General features: G+C 46.9%; 2 protein-coding genes across 4 annotated transcripts in view; both read left to right on the forward strand.

Annotated features, from left to right (window-relative positions):
- The window catches only part of cfap263 (cilia and flagella associated protein 263), a 58,098-nt gene that overhangs the window by 31,633 nt on the left and 12,039 nt on the right, over positions 1–14,426 (forward strand). The gene's annotated exons all lie outside the window — the stretch shown is intronic.
- The window catches only part of LOC147116278 (uncharacterized), a 162,752-nt gene continuing 149,340 nt past the window's right edge, over positions 1,015–14,426 (forward strand). For 2 of the 3 annotated variants that reach the window (XM_085991068.1, XM_085991069.1), the window contains exon 1: positions 1,015–1,785. In XM_085991068.1, the coding sequence (XP_085847194.1) occupies positions 1,500–1,785 (286 nt within the window). In that variant the 5' untranslated portion in view covers positions 1,015–1,499. The remainder of the gene's footprint in view (positions 1,786–14,426) is intronic. The other variant, XM_085991070.1, reaches the window with a different exon arrangement.

Below are 14,426 nucleotides of genomic sequence, written 5' to 3' on the forward strand. Positions count from 1 at the left end.
GAACAGTTGCCACATTTGCCCATACAAGTCGCATTGTATGTATGCATAGTGCTTGGAGGAGCGATGTGTTACAATGTAAATTAAAACCTTTCAATCTCCAGCTGGTTAACATTGGTTGGGATCAAGCCCCAACCCATCGCTTCAAATAAAGTGAAGGATTCGTACTTAAACTTCCTCTAATCTCAAATAATTATTGTTTAAGTATCAATCATTTCAAGGATGCCCAAACCCAGTAGATATTACCTGCACATCTAATAAAGCCTGGGGGGAATCAGTGCAAACTAGAAAGTATGAGCGTGGAGGACCTTGGAGGTCCAATTTCCTGGACTATTCAGACTGTATGCTTGCAAGGAAGCTACAGTGCCTATATCAGAATTAATTGTCAGAGCCTGTAGAGTATCTGTGGCTTGGGCTCTGTGGGGAAAACCCCACAGCAGTGCCCTTGAACTCTGTGTGGAGGATGAGACGTTGATAGCTTCTGGGATGACTGGATCCAACAATTTAAGGTATCCAACAACTACCCTATCCGCTATCGCCCCGGTACCTGATCAGACGCTTTACCTTTGAGGTTAGTGGGGGGAAGAGGGAAAGTAATAGAATAGTCAAACTGTATCTATCTAGATCTAATTACAAACAAGGAGAAACCAAATGCTGGGTGGAAGATTGCTTCTTCTTCAGAGATGGTCAAGACTTAATTTGGTTCTGCCTTGATCAAAGTGTAGAGGCAAAGCATTTACATTTCATCCTTTTGGTGAAAACTTTGGCAAAATAAAAGTTGTCTGTCTCCTCCTAAGATCTAAGTACCTTGTTCTACACTGGAACCTCCTTTTTCCAGGGCTGGCTTATAGCACCAGTGACCACAGGGGGGGGGTCTGAACGTGGCAAGCATTAGTGCTGAGCTACTTAAGTTTAATACAGCACAGATTAATCTCTTCAATCTTGCTAAATTGCTAAAAATGGACTAATCAGCTGCTTAGGGTTGAAGGGTGTCTTATACAGTAGTGATCAGCTGTTCATGGGTTGAAGGGTGTCTTATACAGCATTGATCATCTGTTCAAGGGATGACGGGGTGTCTTATACAGTATTGATCAGCTGTTCATGGGTTGAAGGGGTATCTTCTACAGTATTGATCAGCTGTTCAAGGGACCAGGGGCGTTCACTGGCGGTGAGCGAAGGATTGCCATGTAAATACGCCGCAATTAAATGAAGCATTAAACATACAAGACTCCATTATCGGAGTGAAAAGGTCGGGAAAAGTTGCTAAGTACCTGCATCGCGTGTATTTTTACCTCTGTTTTTTCTTGAGTTCGGGAAAGTTGAAGTCAACATTGAATGGACGGGAGCGAGTCGGAGCAGCGGGCGCCCGGTGAGCGGTGACAAAGTAAGCGGGTAACCAGGCAACTGTGAGCGCTACTCGGTTGCTTAGTAACTGTTGCGCACGCTCTCCGCGGGCGGCGTGGTGATCCCGGGACAGAGCCGTGCAGCCCTTCTGCACACTGATGCCGAACACAAATGTGGCAAAGGACGACCGAGGGGGAAGCGGGAGTGCGCCCATCAAGTCCAGGTCGATCGGCAAGTTAGTCTTGCCCGGGGGGCCCGTGGGTCAGTTGTCCAAGCTAAATCAAGCCAAACAGAAAGGGCAGGAGGGAGTCAAACGGACCAGCGTGGCTGTGCTCAAATACAACCCGGGCTTGGTCAAATCGCGCCAAGCCGACAAACGCAAGCGTTTCTTCAGCAAAGACAATGAGGAGTCTCCGTTGTGGAGCAACGTATCCGGCGGCACAGGTAACCTTCACTGGCAGGGCAGGGAGAGAGCGGCCAAAAAAGGCACTCGTTGTTAAATATATGTAACCCCGAGGGGAGGGAACCTCTGTGTGATAGAGAGAGAGAGAAACCGTCACTGTTCGATATATAACCCCGAGGGAAAGAAAAGAAGCAACTGCATTTATAGAGCGCCTTTCACCACCTCAAGACATCACAAAGCGCTTCATAGCCAATAGAGTACTTTTTGAAGCCTATTCGCTCTTGTAACAGAGACAGCTAATTTGCACACGCAAGATCCCACAAACAGCACTGTGATCAAGGGATATGGGGAGAAAGCAGGGACAGGGTACTGAATTTGGATGATCAGCCATGATCTCATTAAATGGTGGAACAGGCTGGAGGGGCCGAATGGCCTACTCCTGCTCCTATCTTCTATGTGATCATGACCAGATCATCTGTTTTTTAAGTGATGTTGGTTGAGGGATACATGTTGGCCAGGACATCGAAGAGAATGCCCCTGCTCTTCTTTGAATAGTGCCATGCAGTGGGATCTTTATCGTCCCTGAGAGGGCAGACGGTTTAACATTCCATTCAAAAAACGGCACCTTCGACAATGCAGCACCTCCTCAGTACTGCACTGGAGTGTCAGCCTCGATTTTTGCGCTCAAGTCTCGAGTGGAGCTTGAACCCACAACCTTCTGACTCAGGTGAGAGTGCTACCAACTGAGTCACAGCTCTGAGGGAGAGAGAAAAACCTTCACTGTTAAATATAACCTAGAGGGAAGGGCCCTGTGTGTGTGAGAGAGAGAGAGAAAAACATTCACTGTTAAATATAACCCAGAGGAACCTGTGTGTGTGTGAGAGAGAAAAAAACATTCACTGTTAAATATAACCCTGAGGAAATGGACCGCTGTCAGAGAGAGAAGAGCATTCACTGCTAAATATAACCCCGAGTAAAGGGACCTCTGTCAGAGAGAGCAAGAGAGAGAAGCATTCACTGCTGAATATAACCCTGAGGGGAGGAAACTCTGTGTGTGCGTGTGTGTGAGATAAGTGGGCTCGCACATGAACATATATGGATACACACTCAGGAGAGAGCCAGGGAAACACTAACCTACACTCTCCCAGGAGAATACATGATTGCTGGTGGGTACAGGGTGTTGTGATTCATGCTCAATTGCACCATGACTGTGTGGGATAAGCTCTAAATTCTGGTATTTGTATCTGTTGTAGGGCATACGTGGTGCCGTGTACTCTTTGTTTTTAAAAAGTATGCTCTGGTAACAAACTAGAAGTCTTGATTGGAGAGTTGGACATTTGCAGATCGAAACTGAGGAAATGGAGAATGTTTGAAGGACAGAAAATAGCACTAACAAAAAAGTATAAATTTATTCAGTTGACATGCATTGCATGGTCCATATTTTCTTCCACCCCCTGCTCCCACCCCTGCCCTAAAGCACTGACTCCTCACTGGGTTACCTTGCCCAAGGAGTCAATGATGTGTGAGCGTTGACAGAGTGAACAACAATAGCTTCCATTTATATAGTGCCATTAACATAGACCTGGAGCTCCCGCTCAGTTGTGCTGCTCTTTTCAGCGCAATTTGGCCAACCTAGCGCAAAAATTTGCGGAACCTCAAACGCAAATTACGTCCAGCGCAAATCGAGTTTCCGCGATCTTTTGACGTAGTTTAAAAAAACATGGCTCTGGAAGCCGGCCCCGACCACAAAACGGATCAAATTAATCACCATGGCGAGTTTCCGCTAATTGTGCCCATTTGCAGGCCTTCGTGGAGGTTCTTAAAAATTAAGCTGGCTCTTTTGAGCCAAGGACACTAATAGGCACGTTTTAAAAGCTTTTGAATATAATTTTTTTTAATTTGCTAAGAAAATAACCAGTGCACACCAATATAACAAGCAATTAGTTCTGTAGCGTTTTAAAGTAATTTTTGGTTATTTAAAATCGGGTTACTCACTGACCGTGGTCCAGACACTGATTATAAATGCTTATTTTTTGTGATAAACCCATTTTCAGCTGTATTAAACTGCACCAAGTTACCACTCTTAAATACATCAAGGAATATTTTTAAAAGGAAAAATTACATTCTAAAACAGGTTCATGGCAGATTTTACGTTTGGCGATATGCAAATGAGTTTGAGCGGAAACTTGAAGGGATAAAACACTTCTCAAAACTAGCGCAATATTGGGTGCAATTTGCTCCCAGATCACTGATTGCGCCCGAAGTAGAAACTCTACCCCATAACATTTTTTTCTAAGGAACTGCACAGCTAGGTGTATGGAAAACATACACCTAGATGCCAGATTAGGAGAGGCGATCAAAAGCCTCTGTAACCTCCTCCAGCCCTATAACCCTCCGAGATCTCTACGCTCCTCCAGTTCTGGTCTCTTGCACAGCCCTGTTGTTCATCGCTCCACCATTGGCGGCCGTGCCTTCAACTGTCTAGGCCGTAAGACGCTCCTTAAAACCTACCTCTTTGACCAAGCTTTTGGTCAGCTGTCCTAATATCTCCTTACGTGGCTTGGTGTCAAATTTTGTTTGATAATCGCTCCTGTGAAGTTCCTTGGACGTTTTACTAAAGGCGCTATATAAATGTAAGTTCTTGTTGTTGTCAAAGAAATGGGTTCAACTGCAGGAAACATCACAGCAGAGCCAGATTGGGTCCTCATCTAATACCCACACGTGCACACTTTCAGCTGAGATCATTGGATAGGAATGGGAACCCATGGCAACTCATTTCTCCACCCTAACCTAGGGACACTGAGGCTAATTGTCAATTGGTGTGGCCCATAGAATTGCCCTGGCCAAGATCAGCTAACTTAGCACAGGCCAGGGGTTGAACGTGATACCTTCTGCTCTGTGCGATTCCACCAGTCACTGGATAAACTCTCTTAGCCATCGGAGGAGTGTTAATGGAAAGAGTTTTCCAGCCCTTGATCCTGTGGAAGATGCAGACGCACCATCTGTAAATCACAATCCCCACATGATAACAGTTTAGACAGGAAAGTTCCACAAGGATGCTTGAAATGTAAAAGTACGAATGGAAAAAATACAGTATCAGAAATGATAAATGGTGAGATAGAAATACCAAACAGATATGCACAGTACAACTGTTGAACTTGTCGATGGTTTTTTAATGCATGTATTTTATTAATGACACTAGCTCTTAGTTGAAGAAATTTATATATTCCCTATTGCATAAACTTGGCTTGTACTCCCTTGAGTATAGCGAATTAAGGGGTGAGCTGGTCGAGGTGTTTTAAGATGTTAAAAGAATTTGATAGGGTAGATATGGAGAAACTATTTCCTCTGGTGGGGGAGTCCAGAACGAGGGGACATAATCTTAAAATTAGAGCTGGGCCACTTAGGAGGGAAATCAGGAAGCACCTTTTCAAGCAAAGGGTTAGCAGAAACCTGCAACTCTTCCCCCAAAAGGCTGTGGATGCTGGAACAATTGGAGCTTTTGGGACTGAGATCGTTAGACTTTTGTTAGGTAAGGGTATCAAGGGATAGGGAGCAAAGGCATGTAAATGGAGTTGAGGTACAGATAAGTCATGATCTAATTGAATGATGGAGCAGGCTCAAGGGGCTGATGGGCCTACTCCTGTTCCTACGTGCAATTACTGGGACTATGTGGCTTTTTGCTCAGGTTAGGAACAAAAGGGAAATATAATCAGCCTGTGACTCCATGTTCTCTAATTTAATTTGTTCAGTGCCATACCATAACCTAAACTCATGCAATTTCTTTAAAAGTTGTAAAAATATTGATCAGAGATTTTTGATCCTTTTTTTCTTCACATAAAGTTAAATCTACTTACTACAGTTGTACAGGGTCTTGGTGACACCACACCTGGAGTACTGTGTGCAGTTGATCTCCTTACCTAAGAGAGGATATACTTGCCATAGAGGGAGTGCAGCGAAGGTTCACCAGACTGATTCCTGGGATGGCAGGACTTGTATGAGGAGAGATTGGGTTGACTAGGCCTGTATTCACTAGAGTTTAGAAGAATGAGAGGGGATCTCATTGAAACGTATAAAATTCTGACAGGGCTGGACAGACTGGATGCAGGGAGGATGTTTCCCCTGGCTGGGGGTTCTAGAACGAGGGGTCACAGTCTCAGGATACGGGGTAGGACATTTAGGACTGAGATGAGGAGAAATTTCTTCACTCAGAGGGTGGTGAACCTGTGGAATTCTCTACCATAGAAGGCTGTGGAGGCCAAGTCACTGAATATATTTAAGAAGGAGATAGATAGATTTCTAGACACAAAAGGCATCAAGGGGTATGGGGAGAGAGCGGGAATATGGTATTGAGATAGAGGATCAGCCATGATCATATTGAATGGCAGAGCAGGCTCGAAGGGCCGAATGGCCTACTCCTGCTCCTATTTTTCTATGTTTTTCTAAAGGATTTTTGGATTAAGTGAATTCGGATAGGTTTTTAAAAAAAAGCCTCAGGCTGCAGGCCACACATTGTGGGTGTGTCTTGGAAGCCAGATTGGCCATTTTATGAAATGTCACAGCTCACCATCTATGCCAGACTGATTCAATGAGTGTCTATTGCCAGCTTCTAGCTACTTTCACCAGATGACCCCAATTCATTTTGAGAACGGTGTGATACATTGGGTTAGATTTTCCCCTTGAGTGGACTTTGGGTGGCCAGCCGGCTGCCACATAGTCCCAATGGGAGGCCTGGTCCATTTTGAGGGGCCCTGGGGTGCCGTAATATCGGGTGGCCCAGCTGAACACCGTGCCAGAAGGAGGTAGAAGGGGGTTGCTCCAATCTCTAGGGGTGGGAGAGCCGGAGCGGCATAACTTATCTGACATAACTCCATTATTTAAAAGAAGGATCAGGAGACATACCTAGAACTTATGCACCAGGAAGTTAAACATAGGGAGCACCTTTGAAGCGATAATGAGAGAGCTAATGGGTGAAACTTAAAAAAGCTATAACTTGTTAAAAGAGTCAGCACGATTCAGGAAAGGGAGGCCATGTTCAGTTGACCAGCTGGAGCTTGAAAAAAAGAAAGACTTGCTTTTATACAGCGCCTTTCACGACTTCAGGACGTCCCAAAGCTCTTCACTGCCAATGAAATAATTATGATTTATGGGGGTGAAGTTTAAACCCCCAAAAACGGGTGGGTTGGGTCGGGTGAGATGTAAAAAATTTTTTAAATCTCAAACCTGACCCCAACCCGCCTATTTCAGTTTAATGGACACGGGACAGCGGGTGGGGAGCCAACTCGCTCCCAGGAGACCCCACCTCCCACGCTCTCACCAGCAACTGCAGGCTCCTTACCCGCGGCTCCCCGACCGACTGGAAAACAAGGCTGTCAATCAGGCTGACTTTTGGGGGGGATTCTGTCAAAAGAAAAATATACACGCTTAAAACTGCACAGCATACCTGGAAACACAGACTTCCAGGTTTCCCATCAGAATCTCCTCCCCCATCCCCGGCACAAAAACCTGCCGTAGTCACTGTTGAAATGTAGGAAACGCGGCAGCTAATTTGTGCACAGCAAGCTCCCACAAACAGCATTGTGATAATGACCAGATAATCTGTTTTTAGTGATGTTGGTTGAGGGATAAATATTGGCCCCAGGACACTGGGGATAATTTCCCAGCTCTTCTATAATGCCGTGGGAAACATTGAAATGGCAGATAGTGAAAATATGATTCATATTATGTACTTGGATTTTCAGCCTGCTTTTTGCAAGGCTCCACATTAGGCAATTAATGGCTAAGGTTAGGAGTCACAAAATAAGTGTGGTCTGCAACGGTAGCGTAGTGGTTATATCACTGGACTAGTAATACAGAGGCCTGGACTAATGATCCGGAGACGTGAGTTCAAATCCCATCATGGCAGCTAGGGAATTTAGATTCAATTATATAAATCTGGAATAAAAATCTAGCGTCAGTAATGGTGACCATGAAACAATCGGATTGTCGTAAAAACCCATCTGGTTCACTAATGTCCTTTAGGGAAGGAAATCTGCCATCCTGGCCTATATGTGACCCCAGACCCACAGCCATGTGGTTGACTCTTAACTGCCCTCTGAAATGGCCCAGCAAGCCACTCAGTTGTAAAAAAAATGCTACGAAAAACAATTCGAATAAAACTGGACGGACCGGAGGACGGCATCGACCTTGGCATTGGATACGACAATGGCACACCCAACCCTGCAACGTCCTCCTCACCAACATCTGGGCATTAGTGCCAACATTGGGAGAGCTGTCCCACAGACTAGTCAAGCAACAGCCTGACATAGTCATACTCACAGAATCATACCTTTTAGCCAATGTCCTAAACTCCTCCATCACCATCCCTGGGTATGTCCTGTCCCACCGGCACAGTGGTATACAGTCAGGAAGGAGTGGCCCTGGGATTCCTCAACGTTGACTCTGGACCCCATGAAGTCTCATGGCTTCAGGTCAAGCATGGGCAAGGCAACCTCCTGCTGATTACCACCTACCGCCCTCATCAGCTGATGAATCAGTACTCCTCCATGTTGAACACCACTTGGAAGAAGCACTGAGAGTAGCAAGAGCACAGAATGTACTCTGGGTGGGGGAGTTCAATGTCCATCACCAAGAGTAGCTCAGTAGCACCACTACTGACCGAGCAGGCTGGTCCTGAAGGACATAGCTGCCAGTCTAGGCCTGCAACAGTTGGTGAGAGAACCAACACGAGTGAAAAACCTACTTACCTCATCATCGCCAGTCTACCTGTCGCAGATGCATCTGTCCATGAATGCATTGGTAGCAGTGACCACCGCACAGTCATTGTGGCACAGTCATTGTGGAGAAGAAGTTCCGTCTTCACACTGAGGACACCCTCCATCGTGTTGTGTGGCACTACCACCGTGCTAAATGGGATAGATTCAGCACAAATCTAGCAGCTCAAAACTGGGCATCCATGAGGCGCTGTGGGCCATCAGCAGCAGCAGAATTGTATTCCATCACAATCTGTAACCTCATGGCCTGGCATATCCCTCACTCTACCATTACCATTAAGCCAGGGGACCAACCCTGGTTCAATAAGGAGTGTAGAAGTGCATGCCGGGAGTAGCACCAGGCGTACCTAAAAATGCGGTACCAACCTGGGGAACTACAGGATTACATGCATGCTAAAAAGTAGAAGCAGCATGCTATAGAGAGAGCTAAGTGATCCCACAATCAACTGATCATATCAAAGCTCTGCAGTCCTGCCACATCCTGTCGTGAATGGTGGTGGACCTTTAAACAACTACTGGGAGGAGGAGGCCCCATGAATATCCCCATCCTCAATGATGGTGGAGCCCAGCATGTGAGTGCAAAAGACAAAGCTGAAGCATTGGCAACCATCTTCAGCCAGAAGTGTCAAGTGGATGATCCATATTGGCCTTTTCCTGAAGTCCGCACCACCACAGAAGCCAGTCTTCAGCCAATTCAATTCACTCCACGTGATATCAAGAAACGGCTGAGCGCACTGGATTCAGCAATGGCTGTGGGCCCCGACAACATCCCGACTGTTGCGCTCCAGAACAAGCCGCGCCTCTATCCAAGCTGTTCCAGTACAGCTATAACACTGGCATTTATCCGACAATGTGGAAAACTGCCCGGCTATGTCCTGCCCACAAAAAGCAGAACAAATCCAATCCGGCCAATTACCGCCCCATCAGTCTACTCTCAATCATCAGCAAAGTGATGGAAGGTGTTATCGACAGTGCTATCAAGCAGCACTTACTCACCAATAACCTGCTCACTGATGCCCAGTTTGGATCCACCAGGACCACTCTGCTCCCGACCTCATTACAGCCTTGGTCCAAACATGGACAAAAGAGCTGAATTCTAGAGGTGAGGCGAGGGTGACTGTCCCTGACAGCAAGGCAGCATTTGACCGAGTGTGGCATCAAGGAGCCCTAGTAAAACTGAAGTCAATGGGAAGCGGGGGGGGAAAACTCTCCACTGGCTGGAGTCAGACCTAGCACAAAGGAAGATGGTTGTGGTGGTTGGAGGTCAATCATCACAGCCCCAGGACATCGCTGCAGGAATTCATCAGGGCAGTGTCCTAGGCCCAACCATCTTCAGCTGCTTCATCAATGACCTTCCATCCATCATAAGGTCAGATGTGGGGATGTTCGCTGATGATTGCACAGTGTTCAGTGCCATTCGCAACTCCTCAGATAATGAAGCAGTCCATGCCTGCATGCAGCAAGACCTGGACGACATTCAGGATTGGGCTGATAAGTGGCAGGTAACATTCGCGCCACACAAGTGCCAGGCAGTGACTATCTCCAACAAGCAAGGGTCCAACCACTGCCCCTTGACATTCAACGGCATTACCATTGCCAAATCCCCCACCATCAATATCCTGGGGGTCACCATTGACCAGAAACGACACCATCCAGAACAAAGCACCCAGCTTGATTGGCACCCCATCCACCACCTTAAACATTCACTCCCTCCACCACTGGCATACTGTGGCTGCAGTGTGTACCATCTACAAGATGCACTGCAGCAACTCGCCAAGGCTTCTTCGGCAGCACCTCCCAAACCCACGACCTCTACTACCTAGAAGGACAAGGGCATCAGGCGCATGGGAACAGCACCACCTCCAAGTTCCCCTCCAAGTCACACACCATCATGACTTGGAAGTATATCGCCGATCCTTCATCGTTAAAATCCTGGAACTCCCTCCCTAACAGCACTGTGGGAGTACCTTCACCACAGGGACTGCAGCGGTTCAAGAAGGTGGCTCACCACCACCTTCTCCAGGGCAACTAAGGATGGGCAATAAATGCTGGCCTTGCCAGCGATCCCCACATCCCATGAACAAATAAAAAAAAAAATTGGAAATTAGCTTAAAAACAGCTACAAGTGGGAACTTTTCATGTTCGATGAAAGTTACAAGGGGGATACCACTGGCATCGGTCTGGAAGCCTTGCTATTTTCACTATATAATAACTAGTGGACCTCTCGTGCCATTGCTCGCAGTGAGTCAGATGGTACGATGGACGTTGGTGCGAAAGATGTGTATAGTGGTTAAGTGATTGGTAAAGTCCTATTTCTCACCTAGATGCTTCCCCTCAGCAACATCATCCAAAAACACTGCATCAGATTCCACATGTATGCTGATGGCACCCAGCTTTACTTCACCACCACATCTCTTGACCCCTCCACTGTCTTTAAATTGTCAGACTGCTTGTCCAATATCCAGTTCTGATTGAGCAGAAATTTCCTCCAACTAAATATTGGGAAGACCGAGGCCATTGCCTTCAGTCCCCACCACAAACTCCGTTCACTACCCACCGACACCATCCCTTTCCCTAACATCTGCCTGAGGCTGAACCAGACTGTTCGCAAACTTGGTGTCATATACGATCCTGAAATGAGCTTCTGATCATATATCCACAGGATAAGAAAGACCGCCTATTTCCACCTCCGTAACATCGCCCGTCCCCACCCATCTGCTGCTGGAACCCTCATCCATGCCTTTGTTGTCTCTAGACTTGACTATTCCAAAATACTCCTGACTGGCCTCCCATGTTCTACCCTCCGTAAACTTGAGGTCATCCAAAACTCTGCTGACCGTGTCCTAACTCGCACCAAGTCCCGTTCACCCATCACCCCTGTGCTTGTTGACCTACATTGGCTCCCGGTCAAGCCACGCCTCGATTTCAGAATTCTCATCCTTGTTTTCAAATCCCTTCATGGCCTCGCCCCTTCCTATCTCTGCAATCTCCTCCAGCCCTACAACCCTCCGAGATATCTGCGCTCTTCAGTTATCGACAGTGCTATCAAGCAGCACTTACTCACCAATAACCTGCTCACTGATGCCCAGTTTGGATCCACCAGGACCACTCTGCTCCCGACCTCATTACAGCCTTGGTCCAAACATGGACAAAAGAGCTGAATTCTAGAGGTGAGGCGAGGGTGACTGTCCCTGACAGCAAGGCAGCATTTGACCGAGTGTGGCATCAAGGAGCCCTAGTAAAACTGAAGTCAATGGGAAGCGGGGGGGGAAAACTCTCCACTGGCTGGAGTCAGACCTAGCACAAAGGAAGATGGTTGTGGTGGTTGGAGGTCAATCATCACAGCCCCAGGACATCGCTGCAGGAATTCATCAGGGCAGTGTCCTAGGCCCAACCATCTTCAGCTGCTTCATCAATGACCTTCCATCCATCATAAGGTCAGATGTGGGGATGTTCGCTGATGATTGCACAGTGTTCAGTGCCATTCGCAACTCCTCAGATAATGAAGCAGTCCATGCCTGCATGCAGCAAGACCTGGACGACATTCAGGATTGGGCTGATAAGTGGCAGGTAACATTCGCGCCACACAAGTGCCAGGCAGTGACTATCTCCAACAAGCAAGGGTCCAACCACTGCCCCTTGACATTCAACGGCATTACCATTGCCAAATCCCCCACCATCAATATCCTGGGGGTCACCATTGACCAGAAACGACACCATCCAGAACAAAGCACCCAGCTTGATTGGCACCCCATCCACCACCTTAAACATTCACTCCCTCCACCACTGGCATACTGTGGCTGCAGTGTGTACCATCTACAAGATGCACTGCAGCAACTCGCCAAGGCTTCTTCGGCAGCACCTCCCAAACCCACGACCTCTACTACCTAGAAGGACAAGGGCATCAGGCGCATGGGAACAGCACCACCTCCAAGTTCCCCTCCAAGTCACACACCATCATGACTTGGAAGTATATCGCCGATCCTTCATCGTTAAAATCCTGGAACTCCCTCCCTAACAGCACTGTGGGAGTACCTTCACCACAGGGACTGCAGCGGTTCAAGAAGGTGGCTCACCACCACCTTCTCCAGGGCAACTAAGGATGGGCAATAAATGCTGGCCTTGCCAGCGATCCCCACATCCCATGAACAAATAAAAAAAAAAATTGGAAATTAGCTTAAAAACAGCTACAAGTGGGAACTTTTCATGTTCGATGAAAGTTACAAGGGGGATACCACTGGCATCGGTCTGGAAGCCTTGCTATTTTCACTATATAATAACTAGTGGACCTCTCGTGCCATTGCTCGCAGTGAGTCAGATGGTACGATGGACGTTGGTGCGAAAGATGTGTATAGTGGTTAAGTGATTGGTAAAGTCCTATTTCTCACCTAGATGCTTCCCCTCAGCAACATCATCCAAAAACACTGCATCAGATTCCACATGTATGCTGATGGCACCCAGCTTTACTTCACCACCACATCTCTTGACCCCTCCACTGTCTTTAAATTGTCAGACTGCTTGTCCAATATCCAGTTCTGATTGAGCAGAAATTTCCTCCAACTAAATATTGGGAAGACCGAGGCCATTGCCTTCAGTCCCCACCACAAACTCCGTTCACTACCCACCGACACCATCCCTTTCCCTAACATCTGCCTGAGGCTGAACCAGACTGTTCGCAAACTTGGTGTCATATACGATCCTGAAATGAGCTTCTGATCATATATCCACAGGATAAGAAAGACCGCCTATTTCCACCTCCGTAACATCGCCCGTCCCCACCCATCTGCTGCTGGAACCCTCATCCATGCCTTTGTTGTCTCTAGACTTGACTATTCCAAAATACTCCTGACTGGCCTCCCATGTTCTACCCTCCGTAAACTTGAGGTCATCCAAAACTCTGCTGACCGTGTCCTAACTCGCACCAAGTCCCGTTCACCCATCACCCCTGTGCTTGTTGACCTACATTGGCTCCCGGTCAAGCCACGCCTCGATTTCAGAATTCTCATCCTTGTTTTCAAATCCCTTCATGGCCTCGCCCCTTCCTATCTCTGCAATCTCCTCCAGCCCTACAACCCTCCGAGATATCTGCGCTCTTCTAACTCTGGCCTCCTGAGCATCCCTGATTATAATCACTCAACCATTAGTGGCCGTGCATTCAGCTGCCAAGGCCCTAAGCTTTGGAATTCCCTGCCTAAATCTCGCCACCTCTCTTTTCTCCTTGAAGACGCTCCTCCTAAATGTTAAAACGTACCTCCTCGACCAAGCTCTGCCCTAATATCTCCTTATGTGGCTCGGTGTCATTTTTTAATATAACGCTCCTGTGAAGCACTTTGAGACGTTTTACTACGTTAAAGGCGCTATATAAATAGAAGTTGGTGTTGTTCATTGACTCAGACTTCCCACAAGCCAAGCAGGATCAATGTTTTTGATCAGCTACTGGAAAATTTGAGTCAATCACAAAGTGAAATATTTCGCGCACAGACACATTTAACATATGATTTGGTCGATCTCCCAGGAAATGGCTGGCAGGAATCTGAAGAATATGTCGTTTGATAAGGTTAGGAGGATTAGATGGTATAAGGGGGAATGTGTAACGTTAGAGCCAAGTAGAAATGATGATCAAATAAATCTAAACAGGCGAAAATTGGGATAAAATGTATATTGTGTGGTTTTATATAATTTGTAAAGGTTTGGAAAAAGAGAAATGAAGTTAAGACAAATTAATGTATAAGATACAAAGTTAAATAGTAAAATGTATTAATTATATGAATGTGTATATATACACTACTAGCTGGAGTGCCCGGCGGTGCCGAGGGATTTTTGAGGGCATGTTGTTGTTGGAAGAGAGAGAGAGAGCGACTGGGGGGGAAGAGAGAGAGCGACTGGGGGGGAAGAGAGAGAGCGACTGG

Source organism: Somniosus microcephalus, chromosome 6 (genome assembly GCF_052327205.1).
Source record: "Somniosus microcephalus isolate GS21.2 chromosome 6, FLI_Smic_1.0, whole genome shotgun sequence".
Classification (NCBI taxonomy): Eukaryota; Metazoa; Chordata; class Chondrichthyes; order Squaliformes; family Somniosidae; genus Somniosus; species Somniosus microcephalus.